At 36.9% G+C, this 20,748-nt stretch overlaps 2 protein-coding genes across 3 annotated transcripts in view; one reads left to right on the plus strand and one right to left on the minus strand.

Moving 5' to 3' along the window:
• Positions 1–17,447, minus strand: part of MTREX (Mtr4 exosome RNA helicase) — a 95,018-nt gene extending 77,571 nt beyond the window's left edge. The window contains exons 1-5 of the mRNA XM_069556525.1: positions 17,096–17,447; positions 10,693–10,830; positions 8,996–9,062; positions 6,083–6,145; positions 5,073–5,185 (exon numbers count right to left, since the gene is read on the minus strand). Coding sequence (XP_069412626.1) covers positions 5,073–5,185; positions 6,083–6,145; positions 8,996–9,062; positions 10,693–10,830; positions 17,096–17,229 — 515 coding nt within the window. The 5' untranslated portion in view covers positions 17,230–17,447. The remainder of the gene's footprint in view (positions 1–5,072; positions 5,186–6,082; positions 6,146–8,995; positions 9,063–10,692; positions 10,831–17,095) is intronic.
• The window catches only part of DHX29 (DExH-box helicase 29), a 54,424-nt gene continuing 50,937 nt past the window's right edge, over positions 17,262–20,748 (plus strand). For both annotated transcript variants that reach the window (XR_011249708.1, XM_069556522.1), the window contains exon 1: positions 17,262–17,857. Coding sequence is in view for 1 of the 2 variants with exons in the window: in XM_069556522.1 (XP_069412623.1) it covers positions 17,680–17,857 (178 nt within the window). In the remaining variant the exon portion in view is untranslated. The remainder of the gene's footprint in view (positions 17,858–20,748) is intronic.

Raw genomic sequence — 20,748 nt, forward strand, 5'->3', positions numbered from 1 at the left:
GGAAAACAGTATAGAGATTCCTCAAAATATTAAAAATAAAACTATCATATGATCCAGCAATTCCACTCCTGGGTATCTATCCAAAGAAAACAAAAACACTGATAAGAAAAAATATGCATGCCCCTATGTTCACCACAGCATCATTTACAATTGTCAAAATACAAAAGTAACCCAAGTGTCATCAATAGATGAATGGATGTGGTATATGTATATGTGTGGAATATTAAGTCATAAAAAAGAATGAAATCTTGCCATTTGCAACACCACAGATGGCCTTAGAAAGCATTGTGCTAAATGAAATAAGTCAGAGAAAGACAAATATTATATTGTTTTACTTATATGTGGAATATAAAAATAAACGAACAAACATAAGAAAACAGAAATAGTTATAGATACAGAAAACCAACAGGTAATCACCAGAGGGGAGGGTATTGAGGGGAAGAAAGAAATAGGTGAGGGACCTTAAGAGGTATAAACTTGCAGCTATAAAATAAATGAGTCATAGGTATGAAAGATATAGTGTGGGAATCTAGTCTAATAATTATATATCTTTTCATGGTGACATAGCGTAAACAGACTCACCATGGTGACCATTTTGAAATGTACAGGAATATCAAATCACTATGTTGTACAACAGGAAATTACACAGTGTTGCAGGTCAATTATACTTCAAAACAAACGAGTTTACAGAAAAAGAGATCAGATCCGTGGTTACCAGATGTGGGGGCAGGGGGGGAAAAGGGATGAAGATGGTCAAAAGGTAGAAACTTCCGTTTCTAAGTAGTAGAGATGTAATGCACAATATGATAAACATAGTTAACACTGCTAAGAGTTATATAAAAAAGTTAAATGAGTTATTTTCTCATCACAAGAAAAAATTTTTCTACTTAGTTGTGTATCTATACAAAATGATGGATGTTTACCAAGCCATCATTTCTTATAATCACTTCAGGATGCATGCAAGTCAGATCATTATGCTGCAGTCTTTGAACTTACATAGTGCTATGTGTCAGTTTTATCTCAATAAAACTGAAAGAAAAATTATTTAAAAATAAACTTCACATATTGGAAATTAGAATAATGAACATTATATAGGATTATATCACTACCAATACCCACAGAACATTAATCTTGTCTAGAAATAAGTAACATTATTGTGCTTTTTTCTTTCTGGAATTCTTTTCAGAAACCTAACTAGTTCACCTTGCAGAATGTTTTGTGTTATTCTGACTAACCTATATTACACTGAAAATCCACATTAAAAAATTTTTTATTTGAAACAATCATAAAATAAGTTTACTACATAATCAATTTTTTTTAAAAAGGTAGTAACAAGTGTTGGCAAAGACATGGAGAAACTGAAACCCTCATATAACTATGGGAAAATAAAGCGTTGCAGCTCCTATGGAAAACGGTTTGGTGATCCCTCAAAAAGTTAAACACAGAATTAAACATGACAAAGTTTAATTCCATTCCTAAGTATATACTGATGATAAGGAAAAATACGTGTTCAAACAAACACTTGTACATAAACATTTCCAAAAGCATCATTCATAATAGCCAAAAAACTGGAAACACTCATACATCTATCAACTGATGAATGGATAAACAAAATGTGGTATATCATACTATATAATTAATCAGTCACAAAATATTGGCCATAAAAAGGAACTCAAGTCTGATGTTTACCACAACACAGATGAATCTTAAAATCATCATCCTTAGTGAAATAAAACATTAAAAAAAAGCCATATATCATATGATTCTATTTAAATAAAATACCCAGAAAAGGTAAATTCATACAAACAGAAAGCAGACTGATGGCTGAAAGAAACTGGAGCTAAGGGAATGGGGAATGACTGATTAATGGGTGTGTGGTTTCTTTCTGCCATGGTGAAGACATTCATGAACTAGATATTGGAGACAGCTGCACACAGTAAGGGAAAACAAGTTAAACCACAGAAGTCTATCTGCAACAGACTGCAAAATCCCATCCACATTAAAGAGCAGAACCCACTTTCAGAACAGCCCAGTTCCTCTGAAACTTTAACAGATGTATGCATCACCTGGTGATCTTGTTAACATGCAGATTATGATTCAGTAGTTCTAGGGTGGGGTGTGAGATTTTTGCCTAATTTAGCTAGTAGGTGATATGCATGCATCTGGTCTAGGACCATACTCTGAGTAGCAAGACTCTAGAACAATGGTCTTTACATACATTTTAGAAGAAAATATAATACCTATCCAAAAATTTAAAACACAAACAATATATGTGTATTTATTTTACACATTAAGTAAGGGAACTACTATAGTAATAGAGACCATGTATTAAAAATAATAGAGAAAATATCTACTTATTTTCAGCATGGAGTAACAAGGACTGGGTTTACCTACCCACCTGTAACAATGGCAAAATATGATAAAATATGTGAAACAATGATTTCAGATACTGAATAATCACAGAGTAATCCCTGAGAAGAGGGAAGTAAATGACATAATCTCAGATTATTGTCCACAGAGTTTCCAAGTCACAGTTCCAGGAGATGAACCTTGAAGGTTTCCAGAAGTTAAGCAGACAGGAGTCTGGGGACGCCATGGCAGCTACACTGCAGCTCAAAATAACCAGAGAGGAAAGAGGTAGACAAAGGGAAAGCTCTGAACATCTGCTGAACATTCTGGTGTCTTCAAGTAAGTGATAATCAGTGAATAAGTGTTAGGAAACAACCTGAAGCAATGGGAAAAAACAACCAAATGGAGTAGAACTAAAAAAAATGATACAATCTTCAGAGCTGGGAGTAACACAGGTTCCCAATAGTCATGGTAGAAAAATTCATAATTCACAAGATGCTGGCTAGAATATCAAGAAATATACTAAAAAATGGAGAAAAGTAGCCTTAAGTTAAATGCTTCTCTGCTGCTGCCGCTGCTGCTATGTCACTTCAGTCGTGTCCGACTCTGTGCGACCCCTTAGACAGCAGCCCACCAGGCTCCCCCGTCCCTGGGATTTTCCTGGCAAGAACATTGGAGTGGGTTGCCATTTCCTTCTTCAATGCATCAAAGTGAAAAATGAAAGTGAAGTCCCTCAGTCGTGTCTAACTCTTAGCGACCCCATGGACTGCAGCCGACCAGGCTCCTCCATCCATGGGATTTTCCAGGCAAGAGTACTGGAGTGGGGTGCCATTGCCTTCTCTGAAATGCTTCTCTAGTCCTGCCTAAAATCATAAAAGCCTTGGAAGAACTACATTTTTCTCCAAGTAACTGTATCCCACAACAAAGCTCAAGAATATTAATAGAAATGCAAAAATAGTCATCACCCAAGAAGGTAAAATTCACAATGTCTTGTGAATTAAAAAATAGAAAAAGGCAAATATAACAAATAAGGAGTAAAAATAAATAAATGAAAAGGCATCCAAAAATGAGACAGAAAACAGAATCAGTAAATGAGGACACAGAAAATTACCATTACAGTATAACTGTATCCTATATATTCAAGAAAACTGAGGAAAGATTAAATAGCTTGCTTAAAAGAAATACTAAAAATATTAAAAGATGCAAACCAAAATTTTAGCACGAAAAATCTAAATCTGAGATGAAATTAAACTGGATAAAAGTAAAATTAAATTAGACACTGCAGGGGAAAAAAAAAAACAAAACAAGAATAAACTTAAAGCTGTCCAAAATGAAACACAGAGAATAAACAAAAAATAATAAGTATCAGTGAGCTCTGAGACAACTTAAAGTAACTAATACAAGTTTAAGTGAGGTCCTCTGAGTACTAAAAAGGGGTACTATTTTAACCAAAAAATTGTTGAAATTTTTCCAAATCTGATGAAAACAAACAAACCCACAATCTGAGAAGCCGAATAAATTCAAGCAAAAGAAATATGAGAAGAATTATGTAAAGTCACGTCATAATTAAATTGCCAAAAGTCAGTGATGAAATTAAAAACAGCCAAACATCGCATCAGAGCAGTATGTAAAGCAGCAGGAAAACACTGATTTATAATGAAGGGAAAAGCCAATTAATTAAAACAGATCAGGAAATAACACAGATGAAAGTAATAGTAAGAAGGAATATTTAAATAGTTTTTAAACTGTATTTTGTTGTTCAAGAAGCTGGAGAAAAGTAAGTAGACACATGGAAAACACTAAACACACAAACAAATGAACTTCTAGCAAAGAAAACTATACATGTCTCACTGAAAAGGATTAAGGACAGATTAGGTAATGCAGAAGCAAAGATTAATGAATCTGAAGATAGAGCATTAGAAAAGACCTGAAATGAAACACAGAAAAAATGAACACAGCATTAGTGAATCATGACCCATCCTCATGATTGATGGGAAATTTATAGCACTAAATATTTACATTAGAAAAGGAAAGGTGTGAAATCAATGACCTCACCTGCTTCCTTTAAAAAACTAGAAAAAGATCAAATGAAGCCCAGAGTAATAAGAAAGGAAATAAAAGGTATAAATTTACTTACAGAAACCAAATAGAGAAAATTAAAACTTTTAAAGAGTATGGTAAGAAACAAAACTTAAGATTCTTAAGTTTTAAGATTCTTAAAACAAATCTTAAGATTCGATTTTAAAACTACAAAGAGAGCAAGAGAAGAAAAAAGGAACAGAGGGAAACTACAAAACAGCCAGAAAACAATTAGCAAAATGGCAGTACATACACACTTACCAATAATAAAATGTAAATGGACTAATTCTCCAATCAAAAGACAGAATGGTTGAATGGATTAAAAAAACAAGAGCCAGCTATATGCTGCGTATAGGAGACTCACTTCAGTTGTAAGACACAGACTCAAAAGTGAAGGAATGGAAAAAGATATTCCATACAAACAGAAACCAAAAGAAAGTCCTGGTAGCTACACTTACATAAAACAAAATAAACTTTAAAACTGTAACAACATACAAAGAAGGACATTACATAATGATAAAGGAGCCAGCCCAACAAGACGATATAGTATTTATAAACATATATGCACCCAACACAAGAGCACCTAAATGTACACAGCAAATATTAACAGTCCTAAAATCCCATTTAAAAAGAAAGCTACTCACTCAGCACAAACAGTTTTTCCTGCTGATGTATGTGCAGATACTAAAACAGACTGATTATTATCAACACACTGAATGGCTTCTCTTTGAAAAGCATCAAGAATGAATGGATATTCCTATAAAAAAAAATTAATATACGTATGAAGATACCTTGCCACATCGGAACATACTTAAAACCAAGAGATGCTACCCCCAGAAGCATTACGGAAGTATTTATGAGTCTATTTGGGAAACATTCTATCCACTAGAGAAAATTAGGAAGAATTAAAAAGAAAATTTTAACGAGACAGAATATGTTATTTCTGCTGTCTCATCTTTCAATTATGCTTACACATATACTAATTACAACACAACAATTATTACCATATATTAAGAACATGCTTTATGGGAGGCACTGTGGAACACAGTTCCCACATATTAATCTCCATAGCAACTCCTAACATAGGTATAGTTTTCCTTCCCAGATGGGAACACTGAGAGTCTGAAGTCAAGTCCTCAATGAAGTTCACTCAGCAGAGGCAGAATAATATATCTATCAGACTTTAAAAATTCAAGTTTACCACACAGTGTTGCCTTTTTTACTTAAAGAAAATGACTTGGAAAACCTACACTACTCTCTTATAGTCTATCAGGAATTCAAGATGCATTTAGTATCAGCATTAGAGTTTAAGTTTCATTAGAAGCTTGTTAGGCTCCAGAACTGTATGCAAAACATATTGTACATATGCATTTTTTTCTAGAGAAAGATTGATACTTTTCATTAGATTGTTTGAAATGGCTGAGAATTATGCTTAAAAATCTTATCAGATGATGCTTGGTTTTCAGTATGGTTGTTTACTGATTTGGTTCTCACCATATCTGACTTCAAGTGGAAGCTTCAGAGTGTGTATCTACATACACATACACACACACACACACGGAAATATAAAAATCTCATTTTAAAGTTTACCTTTAAGATTTTTAGGAAAACAGACTCACAAAACTGTACCAACTGTACCGCTCAAGGTACAAACCTTTGCAGCTTTTCCAACTCGAGGTTTAAGTGGTAGATAATCTTCATCTGCAGGAAGTGCAACCTGATGTTTAAAAAAAAAATTTACCATTCAAGAATTGATGCATTCAGCATACCATAATTAATGATGGTTTGAAAAAGAAAGGTGATGAACTAAAGTGTTGCTGACAGTCTTAGACACTACAAAAATAAATAACCATCTTCCAAGAACAAGGCAAATGCAAATATTACAACAGTCCAAAAAGTGTTTACCTAATAGTTATGTAATCAAAAGCATTTAAGTCTACCTCCCAAAAGAAAATTTATTAAGTTCTAGGACTTATCTTAGCTATCTTTGTATATTCTATATCTAATGTACTTCTTGACAATGAATGCTCAAAAAAGCTGAATGGACATAAAAAGGGATGCCACTATATGAAAGAAAACTGTATAGAATAAAGTATTCCCTGGAAGAGGAAGTTAATTTTCCTCTACTGAAGATTAAGATCCACAGAGCAGTTCACAATATACCTAAATTCCCAAGACTTAGGTCAAGTAGTGTATAAATAATACGAGCAAAGTAAGGTACACAAAGAAGTCAGAAATCATTTCTAAGAGCAAAATTTTAACAAACAATTATGAGATAAGATTAGCTGTCTTAGAAATATTGAGAGATTGTTGGCAAACCTGCAATTCAATTGCAATCAAGATGACATGTGCAGCATTTCAAAAAGCAGTAAGTGGAACCTGACTATAATGAAGTGAAACAATAAATTATGAAATCTAATGAAAAATATCTAATATAATGAATGTGTTAAAAGAAATGTGACACTCTAAATGGAATCTATAAAGGGGCAGAATTTGGAAGCTTATCCAGCACGCACTACAAAAATTCAGGAGGTGTTTTTATTAGTGAATGAACCTTTCTGGGGGATAGGAATAGTTTTCATCAATCTTTCCCACATATTCTCCTTTTATGACTCTAAGAAACTTCTAAGTAGTTTCTGATTCCCAGGTAGTTTGATAGTAAGAGGATTACTTATCCATTAATTTTAGGAAATGTCCTTCTTTTGCTACACTATACCATGAGTATGAAAGTGACTCTGTTCTAAAGAGCACAACTGCTGGCACACTGACAAAACCAAATTTCTGAATCTAAAAATGTTGGGACTAGATCCTCAATCATGGTGTGATCCAATTTCACTTCCCTCACATTTCTCCTTGATACTCGCTATGACATGAACAAAAAACTTTAACACAAAGCAATTAAGATTTTAACATCTCTGAGATTTAATAGCAACAACAACAACAAATTGTGTTTTCACATGTATGAGAATCAGTTTTCTTCTTATTCTCTGAAAACAGTGTAACACTAACATAAGACAGATAGGGAGAAGAGAAACCTACAGGGACTAAGGAGTCAGAAAAAAAGAAAACCAACAGAAAAATCAAACAGACTTAGCAATTAGTTATTGGTGATTTTTGCCAGAATAGTTCGAAAGACATGGAGAAAGAAGAATTCTAACTACAGTAGACTAAAAGATGACTGGAAGGCTAGGAAGTTGAGCAGGGATTTTCTAAGCAGAGCAATCAATTAACACCACTGGAAAAAAAGGACTATATATACATATATATGCATATATATTTGTGTGTGTGTGGTGTTTCTCTTTATATTCAGTGAATAATAAAATGTGCCCGGTGTTCAAAAGATAGGTACTAAATGAGTAACTACAATGGTGAAGAAGAAAAACAACACAGTGGTTAAAATGAAAACATATAACGAAAGAGAAGCTTCTAAATATTCGTATGCTGGTAAGAAAGGGAAAACAGAAAAGGAAACACTAAAAACAGTCAAGGGAAAATGGAGTGATCCAAGTCTTTGTGGAGGCAGGATAAGACACGACCAAGAACACTGACGGAGCAACCCTCCTCAGCCTAAACAATGCAGTGCCTTTGCCTTGGAGTGGATATGACTCCAACTTTGTATCTTTGAACCCCTAGATAAAGTAAAGGTGACCTGCTAAAAAAGTGAGACGAGATAACAGGATGTAGGGTTTCAGGATAATCATGGAGGACAGAAGGAACCTTTGACCTTCTGAGAGCTAAATTTGTGTTTGGGTTTTCTTTCCCATCTTTTTAAGACCACAGCTTCAAAGAGAGTCTCATGTAAGTGTTGAATATATGATCTAATGGATATTATACCCACCAAACTAAGTGCTATTCTAAAGGAACATAAGGAAATTTCAATTTAAAAAATAAGTATAAAAAAAAAAGGCTCCAAATCTACATCAATTTTTGTTAATCTAGAATTATTTTGCTTATTCAATAAAGACTTCTAGTAAGATTCCCCAACTATCTGTAGTAATAACTTGTCAGGTTACATGGTAAAGGCAAGGGGGCTTAATAGAAAGATCTAGTGTTACAGTTTCCTTAAACTCTGTGATAAAGGGTTACCACAAGCTATCCTTGACCACCATCTTGTGGCAAAACAATATAACTGCAATGTATCGGTTGTCAGCAAGATGAAGAAAGCACATGACCTGTAAAACATCACTGTTACTTGACTTTAGGAGCATGGGAATGAACACGTATACCTAAATACCTACTCTGTGCTGGGTATCTTACCTAATTTTCTTATATAATCTTCAGAACAATCCCATGATGTAAATCTTATTATTCTAAATTTACAAATTAGAAAACTAACATCAGAGGTTAAGAAATTTACCCAAGACTGTAGTTAGGAAAAGCACTGTCAGTATCTGAGCTCAGGTCTGAATACAAAGCCCCAGCTCCTTCCACTAGACTATGTACTCTGCAGAAAAGCTACTAATTGTTTTCAAAGCCCTAAGGCTAAACCCCTTGCTCATCAGACTAGATAATCCAAAGCAAAATCCCACGTACACCACCAACTTAATCATACACTGTTTGTGCTTACCTCATGTGTACACCCTTCGACAGTTTCAACTGACTGTACCTTGACTCTGGGCATCAGGTCAGCCAAACTTAAAAAAAAATTATTAAAATTACATTAAAATATTGATAAATTACTGAGAATTATATAGGCTGAGAATTCAAAATGATCAGCTAGCATCTCTTACTACAAATACAAAACAAAGAGACTCCACATAATTATTTAAAGAATTATGTTAACTTAGTTCCAGTGACTATTTTAAATAAAAAGTACTTCTACAAAGCATCATCATTACTTCAAAACACAAAGATGCTTATAAAAACCATTACATGATAGAAAGTGTAAAATAAACTAGCCTAATACAGATGTTGTTATAATTTTTAAGTGTTCCTTAGTCTCATCAGAATCCTAGGTTTTATTCATCTAGGTTCTCTGTTTAGACTCTTAAAGGACATGACTGTGGATAAATTAAAGAAAAATAGATGTATTTCTGCACAAGATTTATTATCCTCTCATTGACTGTACTTTTGTTTTTACTTTGAATCAATAACCACACTTTGGGTAAAACTCAAGGGTTACTACAAGACGCAACAATGATTTTAAATTATCAATATTATTTTGTAACCTATTCCATTAGCTTGGACAAACAGTGCATCTTAAATGTTTCAGGGACACATCTATCACCATCTATAGTACCTACTTTTGCTAGTCACAACAGCTAACTGGTTAAAAAAACAAACAAACAAACAAAAAAAAAACACTGGAGTAAATCTTCCACTGTAGTGCCAAGCTAGAATACGGCAAACAAGGAGGGAAAAGCAAAGTCAGGATCATCATAACAACAGGAAACAAGTCAACCTAAGAAACTAGCATCAGTATCTACAAAGTTTCAACTTTTGAAAGGAGAGAAACATCAACTATTTCAACCTCAGATACCCATGGGTCTCCCTCATTGATAGCAGTCTTAAGATTCATAGCCACTCTACTGCTGCACGCAAGAGTGAAAATCTAATTCCTCCTACTGCTCCTTCTCAAGTGAGTTTTATTCTTTCCTTTTATCCCACACTTCCAGTGATCCTCTTCTTGAGACATTAACAAATAAATGAAACGTGTCATTTCTTCATTTTAAAAAATCAGGCTTCAGGACTTCCATGGCGGTCCAGTCGGTGGAGAATCCACCTTCAGAGGCAGGGGACACAGGTTCGACCCCTAGGTCTGGGTAGATCCCACACGCCATGGAGCAACTAAGCCTGTGCACTGCAACTACTGAGCCCGCATGCTGCAACTACTGAGCCCGCATGCTGCAACTACTGAAGCCCGAGTACCTAGAGCGCTTGCTCCTCAACAAGAGCAGCCACCGCAATGAGAAGCCAGTGCACTGCAATGAAGAGTAGCCCCTACTCCAACAACTAGAGAAAGCCCAGACCCAGCAACAAAGATCTTGTGCAGACCAAAAAAAAAAAAAAAATCAAGCTTCAAGACTCTTTCTTGAAATTGGATTCAAAAGTATTAAAAATCTTTCTTTTCTATACTGTTTTCCATTTCCCAAAACACAGATAAATATCTTAGTTTTATGTCTATTTGAGTATATAAAGAATATTTACCTTCATTTTTCTAATTCAACAAACACATTCATTAAGTAACAACATATAAGCAACTTTCAAAACTTCAGGTAACTACCCATCCGGAGTTACCAACATTTATGACAGTGGAAATACTACCTTAAATCTTCAGTTATTGACTCTTCCACCCTGGGTTTCTTTCCAAAAATAGGTTCATCAACACCCTCGAAGTCTGCATCTCTCTTGTTTTTTCCAACATTAGTTGACTCTGATTGTAATTTACCATCAAAACATTTTCTGAAAAGTAAAGAGGTTAGAATGAATTCTGAAACAGCACTTATTACTTTAAGGGCAACTCCCATATAATATTATCTTTGTAAAATATACACTATTACCAGAAAAAGTCACATAAATAGATGTTACAAACCAAAACTGGCTAGAGCCCAAAATACTCTAATTTTAACTAATAAAACTGAACATTACTCCTTTTTCATTTCATATTTTCTTGGAAATTGTTTTTAAAATATTTTGCAACAACTCACATTAACATAACTGCTGCTGCTGCTAAGTCGCTGCAGTCGTGTCCGACTCTGTGCGACCCCAGAGATGGCAGCCCACCAGGCTCCCCTGTCCCTGGGATTCTCCAGGCAGTAACACTGGAGTGGGTTGCCATTTCCTTCTCCAATGCGTGAAAGTGAAAAGTGAAAGTGAAGTCGCTCAGTGTGTCCTACTCCTAGCAACCTCATGAACTCCAGCCCACCAGGCTCCTCCGTCCATGGGATTTTCCAGGCAAGAGTACTACTAACACAATATTCTTATAAGTTATAAAACACTGTTATACATTTACATGAGCACTTTCAATAAACATTTAATGCTTTTCTAATGGCATAGTATCAATATTTTGGAGAAAAAAAATTTTTATGTGGTTGGATTTACTGGTTAAAAGTAGTGACAATCAACAGTGCTTGGTAGATTGGACATCCATAGGGTAATTCAATCTGACCCTTCTGCTCATTTACACAAAAATCAATATAGATACTAGATCTAATTGTAAAAGGCAAAAACAACAAAGCCTCTAGAAGATAAAACAAGGAAACTATCTTTATGCTTTATTAAACAACATAAAATTATAAACCAAAAAGTAATTCTGATGAATTTGGACTGCACTGAAACTAAGAGCTTCTGTAAATCAAAAGGTACTATTAAGAGAGGAAAGAGGTGGGGAAGAGAGGTGGGAAGGGGGCTCAGGATGGGGGACACATGTACACTCATGTCTGATTCATGTCTATGTATGGCAAAAACCACTACAATACTGTAAAGTAATTAGCCTCCAATTAAATTAATTTTTAAAAAAGGAAAGACAAAGTGGGAAAAAACATACATATAACTAACAAAAGGCATATGTATCTAAAATACTGGAAGACTACAAATTTTAAAAGATAACCCAATTTAAAAATGAACAAGGAGATCAACCCTGGGATTTCTTTGGAAGGAATGATGCTGAAGCTGAAACTCCAGTACTTTGGCCACCTCATGGGAGGGATTGGGGACAGGAGGAGAAGGGGACGACAGGGGATGAGATGACTGGATGGCATCACTGACTTGATGGACGTGAGTTTGAGTGAACTCCAGGAGTTGGTGATGGACAGGGAGGCCTGGCGTGCTGCAATTCATGGGGTCACAAAGAGTCAGACACGACTGAGCAACTGAACTGAACTGAAAAGACTAGAACAGGCCCTTCATAAGAGGATATCCAAATCACCAATAAGCATATGAAAAGAAGCTCAGAAACCATTAATTATAGGAAAATGGAAATCAGACTATACAGTATCACAGGCTCTTAAATTTTAGATCTCAGAATCCTTTTCCAGTCTAAAAGTTATTCAGTATTCCATGGAATTTTGTTTATGTAGTCATATCTATTGATAGTTACCATATTAACTATTAAAACTGAAAAAATTTTAAGTTTAGTTATTCATTTTAAAATGGCAATAACTATTAGAAGTTAGGGCTTCCCCAACGGGTCAGTGGGTAAGGAATCCGCCTGCAATGCACAGAGACATAGGAGACATGGGTTCAATCCCTGGATGTGGAAGATCACCTGGAGAAGGAAATGGCAACCCACTCCAGTATTTTTGCCTGGAAAATCCCATCAACAAAGGAGCCTGGCAGGTTCCAGTCCATGGGGTTGCAAAGAGTTGGACAAGACTGAGCACAAGGCAATGCTGAGGCATAACTGACCTATTATAAGTTAATAGAAATAACATTTCGACAGAAAATAAGTATTTCCCCAAAAAGATTTAAATGAGAATAATGGCACTGTTTACTATTATTCCAAGTCCCTTTAATGTCTAGCTTAATAGAAAGCAGCTGGACTCTCATCTATTTCAACTTGTGATATGGTTTTTGCCTTAAGAATATGAAGAAAAATCCAGTCTCATATAGTTGAAAAGGAGCAGACTTTTCAGATAACTGGGAATATTCCTCTGACCCCATATCAAAATTTAATCGTACTTTGAAAAGTACTGCTAGAGCTACACTCAAGAATTTTACAATGTTGAGCAAAAGCTAGACACAAAATAACATATATGAATCCATTTACATTATGTCTACAAACTGGGAAAAAAAAACGGTAACACGTGGTTATCATGTTAGTCACTTTTCTGGGGGAAAAAGAGGAGGGATTTCTACAATATTCTACTTTTCATCCCAAATGGGGTTACATTTGCATGTTCACTTTAGAAGAATTTGTCCCATGACTTCCACACCTTTCTTACATGTTTTATTTCAATAGAAAAGTTTAAGAGCCAATGAATACTAGTATTGATCTATATGCTATAATCTTTCTATAACAAGTTTATTCTTTGATGCTTAGCAAAACCTGAAATACATAAAACATCTCACTCTCAATTTAGTGGAATAGGTATTGATAGTTATCCCATATTACTTACATGAATCTCCTTAGGACAAGCCATTAACATCTTTGGCTTTCAGTAAAAGAAGACATTTAAATGACAATTATGATTCCTCTAATTTTAACATTTTATTGTTCGGTCTGAATTAGTAAGCATCAACCAAACCACTGTAATAAAAACCTACTAGCAGTTAATGATAAGTATAAAACAAAGAAATATAGTTCCTATACCTTTGGGAAGTTTAAAACCTAACTTCATGGTGGAATATTTTCCTTCAGAAGAGTTCCATTATTCTTTAACATTGTATTTTTATCTAAACAACTGAATCTGAAGCTAATCAAGTCTCTACATCAGTACTGTTTAAGATATATACATGCAATTACTGATGTAACTTTAAATTTCTAGTAACCATATTAAAATAGTTTCAAAAGAAGCCAATTTTAATATATTTCATTTAACTTCAAATATACTACATATTAAAATTTCAGTATATAAAAATAAAAATGAACTACTGGATATTTTTTATATCAAGTCATCAAAATACAGTGTATATTTTCAATTTATAACACATCTCAATTCTGATTAGCTACATTTAAGTGCTCAACAGCTACTGGTAGGTAGTAGCTATTACTGCAGTCCCCACTTATCTGTGTTTTTGTTTTCCAAGGCTTCAGTTACCCTGGGTCAACTGAGGTCCAAAATATTAAATGGAAAATTACAGAGGTAAATTATTTGTAAGTTTTAAACCGGACACCTTTCTGAGCAGCATGCTGAAATCTTATGCATTCCTGCTCCATCCCACATGGGACACGAATCATCCCTAGGCCCACAGCATCCAGCTTGTTAGTCACTTAGTGTCTAAGTTCTCAGATCACTGAACTGGTATGGCAGTGCTTGTGTTTAAGAAATTCTTGTTTTACTCAATAATGGCCCCAAGCTGCAAAAGTAGTGATGTCGGCAATTTTGAGAGCCAAAGAGAAGCTGTCAAGTGCTTACTTTAAGTGAAAAGGTGAAAGTTCTTAACATATACATTGATATAATTATTTTATTATTAATAAGTTTAATCTCTTATCATGCCTAATTTATAAATTATGCTTTCATAGATAGTATTACATTAAAAAAAAATACTACATACATGTTTTGGTACTCCCCAAGGTTCCAGGCATCCACTGGAGCTCTTGGAACCCATCCCACTCAGATAAGGGATTGTTCAGTTGCTAAGCCATGTCCCTATGGACTGCAGCATGCTAGGCTTCCCCGTCCTTCACCATCTCCTGGAGTTTGCTCAGACTCATGTCCATTGATCCGGTGATGCTATCCGACCGTCTCACTCTCTGTCGGGGCCTTCTCCTCCAGATACGGGGAGGGGACTACTATACATTGGATAGTTTAGCTCTATATATAAGGACAGTTTGTAGTAAATAATTGAGGATAGAGAAGCTAGTTAAATGATAGTATAAGAGCAATTTTAGGATGTGAGAAACCATACAGGGCAAATGAGCTGGTTTCTCCTCTCATCTACACTTCCAGAAGAAATCAACAGCATAAGGAAAAAAGAGACTTGTAAAATAAAGGATTTTAGGGATGTAACAGGGGCCTCTCAGGTAGTGCTAGTGGTAAAGAACCCACCTGCCAATCTAGGAGACATAAGAGACGTGGGGTCAATCCCTGGGTGGGGAAGATCCCCTGGAGAGCAGGGCAACCCACTTCAGTATTCTTGCTTGGAGACACCCACAGACAGAGGAGCCTGGCAGGATATAGCCCATTCGGTCTCAAAGAGTGGGACACTGCTTAGCAACTGACCACACATGCATGCATCTTCATAACATCATAATTGCCCACTCAAACTACAGAAATTAATTATTTCTGTTTGGAAAACAACAAAAATCATCTGTCCTTCCTCATTTTCCCTGAAAAGTTATCCAAAATTACTAAACTCTCTAACTCAATGACAGAGGAAGACTTTTTTTTTCTCCTTTCTGTCATTCTTTCTTACATATGACATTTCACATTCTTTGATTGTTCTGATGTCCCTCTAATCTCTGTCATGTGTATGAAAACTACACATTCCCAGAGAAATCTTCACTTCAAACAGTACCAATTCAAGTAACATCCAGATATATACCTTCAGGTCTGGTATTACTTCAAATCCAAATTAAAACTGCCCAATGGATACTTCAATACGGATATACTATCATCACTTCACTTTGCCTTGAGCCAGATTAATTTTCAAATCAAAATCACCTATAAATTTCCCTATTTTTCTTCTTTCTGATATCCAAATTCAAAACACCTCTTTTGACCCCCTTCCATTGTTCTCCTTAAATTAAGCCTGTCAATTTTCTCCTTTACAACATTTTATATCTTCCTTTTTCCTTCCTTCTGTCACCTCCTGAGCCGAAGTCCTTATAATCTCATAGTTAGACAATTTAAATTTTTAAATTTACTTTTACTATCAGTGCCTTTCCTCTTTAAACATATCAACAAATGCTACCAAATTAATTTTTCTAAACTAACACTCTACTTCTCCAGTTACCAAGTTACATGTTCACTGGGCACACCCTCCCACAAACACTGGGTTTTTTAAAAATAAAAAGTCGTATGCCTGTTATTCAAGGCTCCTCATAATCTAAAACCAATTTATATCCTCTGCCTTATCTCTTGTAGTCCTAAGCAAACACTTCCTCTAGGCCAATCCGTGCTACCAAAAAAAAAAAACAAACAAACAATCTAAGCATCAATAAGGAATCATTTCCTCAACTTAGATAGCTTCTTGCATGTAAAGCTCTCTGGACACCACAAACAGATACCACTTTTCTGAACTTTAATAGCACTTCACTGTACATACAGCTTATTATATTCCAATCTCCTACTCTTTAAAATATGTATCTGTTCCACTTCCTTACTTCAAAAATTCCTTGAAAGTAAAATTATGTCTAACTTAACTCAAGCATCTACTGGGTATCTTCCTCCAATGTCAAGAGTAAATTTTGTTCATTACTAAGGAATCATCTTATTTTAATTGACGTTTCAGGGACCAGTAATTTTTTCGGTTTTTCTTAATGAAATCAAAGCCAGCATCTAAGAATCCAATATATGCTAAGCACTGTTAGGCGCTTTACACATACTATCTCATTTAATCTTCACCAAAATCCTAGTGGTCGGCGCTATCACCTCATTATGGGCAAGAAAACTCCAGCTTTAAGACTGAATTTCTCTCCCTTCTGCTGTTATTTGCCCTGTCCTCTCCAAGTCACATTTTCTAAGCCTCTTAACCCTTTACTCAACTGGTGATTCGTTTCGTGTATTAAAGGCTCTGTGCCCAGTTGGTGCTGGTGCTGCGGGTGCAGAAGCTAAGAAAAAGCTGCCATGCCCTCACGACCCCACGGGAAGACTCAGGCAGGAGCAGAGTCAGGCCTCATGCCGGCATCAGGGAATTGCAGGGCCAGGAGCCCACGCTACCTGCGGTCACCGGGAAACGCCAAGACCCAGCCTCCTCAAACCAACATTCTTCCTCACTCTTCATTTTTCTCAACCCTCTTCATTTCCCTACTCCAATCATGTACACCCTACACCCACCCCGCTTCTCGAGGTCTTCAAAAGACAGTACGATTTTCTTCCTTTAACACTGGGGTCATCTTCCTTACCCGGTCTTTTCTGCAGACCCTGGCGGACCCTTCCATTTCCCCTTCTCCTTTTCTTTGTCTTTTTTGGCTCCAGGAGCCGTGGTCGAGTCGTCCTCGAACACGCTGAAGAGCTCATCCCCGAAAGCGTCAGCCATCTTTCGAAGCGGCGAGACCCAATTTTCCTCCTACCCACAATGCTCCGCGACCGCACCGACAGTGACGACAGTGAGGCTAGGAGACGCCTCAACGGGGGCCCGCAAGTGATAAAATTAGTGGAGTTACACAGTCGCCGAGACTCCTTCCACGCTTCCTTTTTCTTCTCTGATCTTTCCTTTCCTTTCCCACTGGCGGAGGAACAACTCCGTGACTAAGAAAGGAGATCAGCTAGGATTCCCAGCAAGCCACAGACACCTGTGGGGCGGAGAGGAGGCGGGATCTTGGTGAACCCGACCAATTACGAAGCAGCGGTCGTCCAGGCCCGAGAAGCCCGGATTGAGGGCGCAAGGTGGCGGCGTGGGACCGGGGGAATGTGAAGATCTCTTGGAGGCCGTACGGGAGTGGTGCCGGCAGCTGGACAGGGAGGGGTCTTCTGCCACAGCTGCAACATGGGTGGCAAGAACAAGAAACACAAGACGCCGGGGGCCGCGGCGGTCCGGGCTGCCGTGTCTGCTTCCAGAGCCAAGTCCGCCGAGGCCGGAGCTACCGGGGAGGCCCAAACTAAGCCAGTGTCCAGGCCGGCCCCAGCCGCGGCTGCCAGCACCAGGGAGCCCCGGGTGAAGCAAGGTACGAATGATTAGGCCCCGGACTCCTCCGGAGCCTCAACTACCAGTCCCGAGGGAGAACCTTTCGCACGTGGGCAGACCCTCGATCTTAAAATTTATTTCACATCCCGAGCTGCTGTCTCCGCATCTGGTAGCCTTGTTTTAGATTAGTGTAGGCTGTTCGGGCCTTCAGAGTTCCGACGGTAGCGTCCCCCACCTAACCTCCATTTGCCTTGAGAAGAAACAAAAAAGATTTGCATTAGCTCTTGTTTGTGCAGGGATCAGCCCTGAGCCGCCTTCTAAACTAGCAAGGCGAATGCAGAGTTGTTAACCTCCCAGAGCCAGACCCTTTTCCTCCTTATTTCTCAGACCATTTTCAGCCACGATGTAGCGTTTCCACGTGTTATGGAAAAATCAGTACTTAATAAGAATTTCAGCGCTTACACCCCGAATATGGTTATAATCTATTGTAAAAAGTGTCATCGATCTTTACCGCAGCAATGCATTTTTGCTTCTTGTGCATTTTGGTTTGATAACTCATCTTGGAGATTGCCAGTTCTGGCTTCAGATCAACGGGCCTCTTTTACAGCTGATTTCAAAAGGTGGAAATAGTTATACGCTATTTTGTTCTGCTTAGCGTGTTTGCTTGTTCTTACAGAAATATTCGTCCAACAAATATGTATTGAAAACCTCCGTGTAAGGGATGAGCAAAATAAATAAATCACCACTCTTGGAGCTTGCCATTCTAATGGCAGTAGTTACACAAACATTGCTTTATGATTGTTAAGTGTCACTAAGAAAGAGAACTTGACAGGGCAATCTGATTTTAACTGGGAAAAAGGAGCACTATTGGATGGTGTCTTTGAGAAAGTGATGGTATAGGGGGGATGGATTGGTATTAACTCCATGAAAAATGGGGGGAATAGTATTTCTGTGCAGGAAGGAACACTACTTGCCAAGATCTTGAGTCAGGAAAGAGCATGGGCCTTTGAGATACTCAGAATGTAAGCATTGCCTAAGGAGGAAAGGAGATGAGACTGAAGTAGGCAGGTAACAAACTTTCACTTAGATGAATAATAATTCTTTGTCCTGCAACTTATCATAATATTTTAACTACAGAATTGCTATGCCTGCAATTGGAAATGTATAGTATTTTTCCTTGATGATTCTGTGGCACTTTTACTCTGTGAATCAGCCTCTTCTTTTCATGCTATTCCTCTGAGTTCTTTGAACTTTCTAATAGTCATTTGTTGTGTTCTTTGGCTTCGTAGTCCCCCAGCCCCAAAATGTGACAGTTGCTGAACATGTCAGTCTAACAGTATGATTCCCTCTCCAGCCCTTCCAGAAGAACTCATCTACTTCCGTTACTTCTAACTTTTCCTGTGTAGGTGACTCCACAATCAGCACGTCCAGTCGTGGTCTTTATTCCAAGCTCAAGTCAGCCATTTCTACACTTACTTGGAGATCTGGCCCTGTTTTGCGAGCATGTCAAATTTAATAACATGGCTAATTACTCTCTCCCAAACTAGCTTCTCCTGTGACTTCTTTGTTTCTGTTTTCCATATTCCTCTTTATTCAGTGTTGGAGGTTATATTTTTATGCCTTCCTTTCTTCACATCCAATCAGTTCTCAAGCTCCATGTAGTCTTTGTTTATTTGTCTTCCTTATATGCCCCTTTTCATATACTATTCATACCTCATTTTAGGCACTCATGAATTTCTGGAGTATGAGCGCAGCCTTCTAATGGATCTCCCTAGCTGTGTTCTTTTTTCCTCCTGCAGTCTGTCCTGCGTAAAGTATTGGATTGATCTTCAGAATCACTGCATTGGTTATATCACTTCCCAAGTTGTTCTACAGCATTTTTACTGACATTGTGATAAAGTACCAACCATTCAGCTTGTATCTAAGACCACCCTTTCTAGCCTTACTAGTTCTTGTATTGTGTGTGTATGCTCTGTCATGTCCAACTCTTTGTGAGCCTGTGGACTATACCCCACCAGGCTTCTCTGTCCATGGCATTTTTCAGGCAAGAATACTGGAGTGGGTTGCCATTTCCTCCTCCAGGAGATCTTCCCAACCCAGGATTGAACCCAGGTCTCCTGCATCTCCTGCTTTGCAGGCAGATTCTTTACTACTGAGCCACCAGGGAAGCTAATTCTGGTATTCACCTATAACACTTTCTGTGTTTTCACTGCCCCAAATTCAGCTTTCTGCGTCCTTGTGTTTATTCTTGCCATTTTCTCTTATGGAATGACATCTATCCCTAACACTATCTATCAGAATTCTGTAATACCCACCTCAGATAGCAACTACTTTTTAAATTCTTCCTATCCCCACAGCTCGTGTATCATTGTTGTTTGAATCATTCTTTTTGATATTTAGATCTGAGGAATTACATATTTTATCTGTCCTACAAAATTACAGGAGGTAAGAACTGTTTTGTGGATATGTATTAATATCCCTCAATCTCTACTCAAATGTTCTGAATATAGTCATCCAAAAAATTTCTTGGATAAGTGGCAAGGAAAACTCAGAGAAATTATTAAGACCAAGAAATCGAGAGAACATGAGAAGTTATCTACCAAATCTGTAGAGAATTTCATGTAATCATAAATCAATATCTGTATATATAGCAGATAAATAAGATGTTGCAATGTGATTGCCAGTTTATTTTGTTTGTTTTCTTTTTTCTGTTTGGGTATTTTTATATTGTATATAATAGGCTTACCTGGAAGAAAAAGTGACAAAATACACAGAAAAAATTATCTCTAAACTCTTTTTTGTTCCTAATGTAAATGTTAGTATTTTACTCCCCTTCCATCTCTCTCTGTCTTTTCAAACAATTTGAAGAATTGTACATAGCATATGTCCTCAAAATTGAACTCTCATCTACAGGTAGAGATTGACTAGTGC

Source organism: Ovis canadensis, chromosome 16 (assembly GCF_042477335.2).
Source record: "Ovis canadensis isolate MfBH-ARS-UI-01 breed Bighorn chromosome 16, ARS-UI_OviCan_v2, whole genome shotgun sequence".
Lineage (NCBI taxonomy): Eukaryota > Metazoa > Chordata > Mammalia > Artiodactyla > Bovidae > Ovis > Ovis canadensis.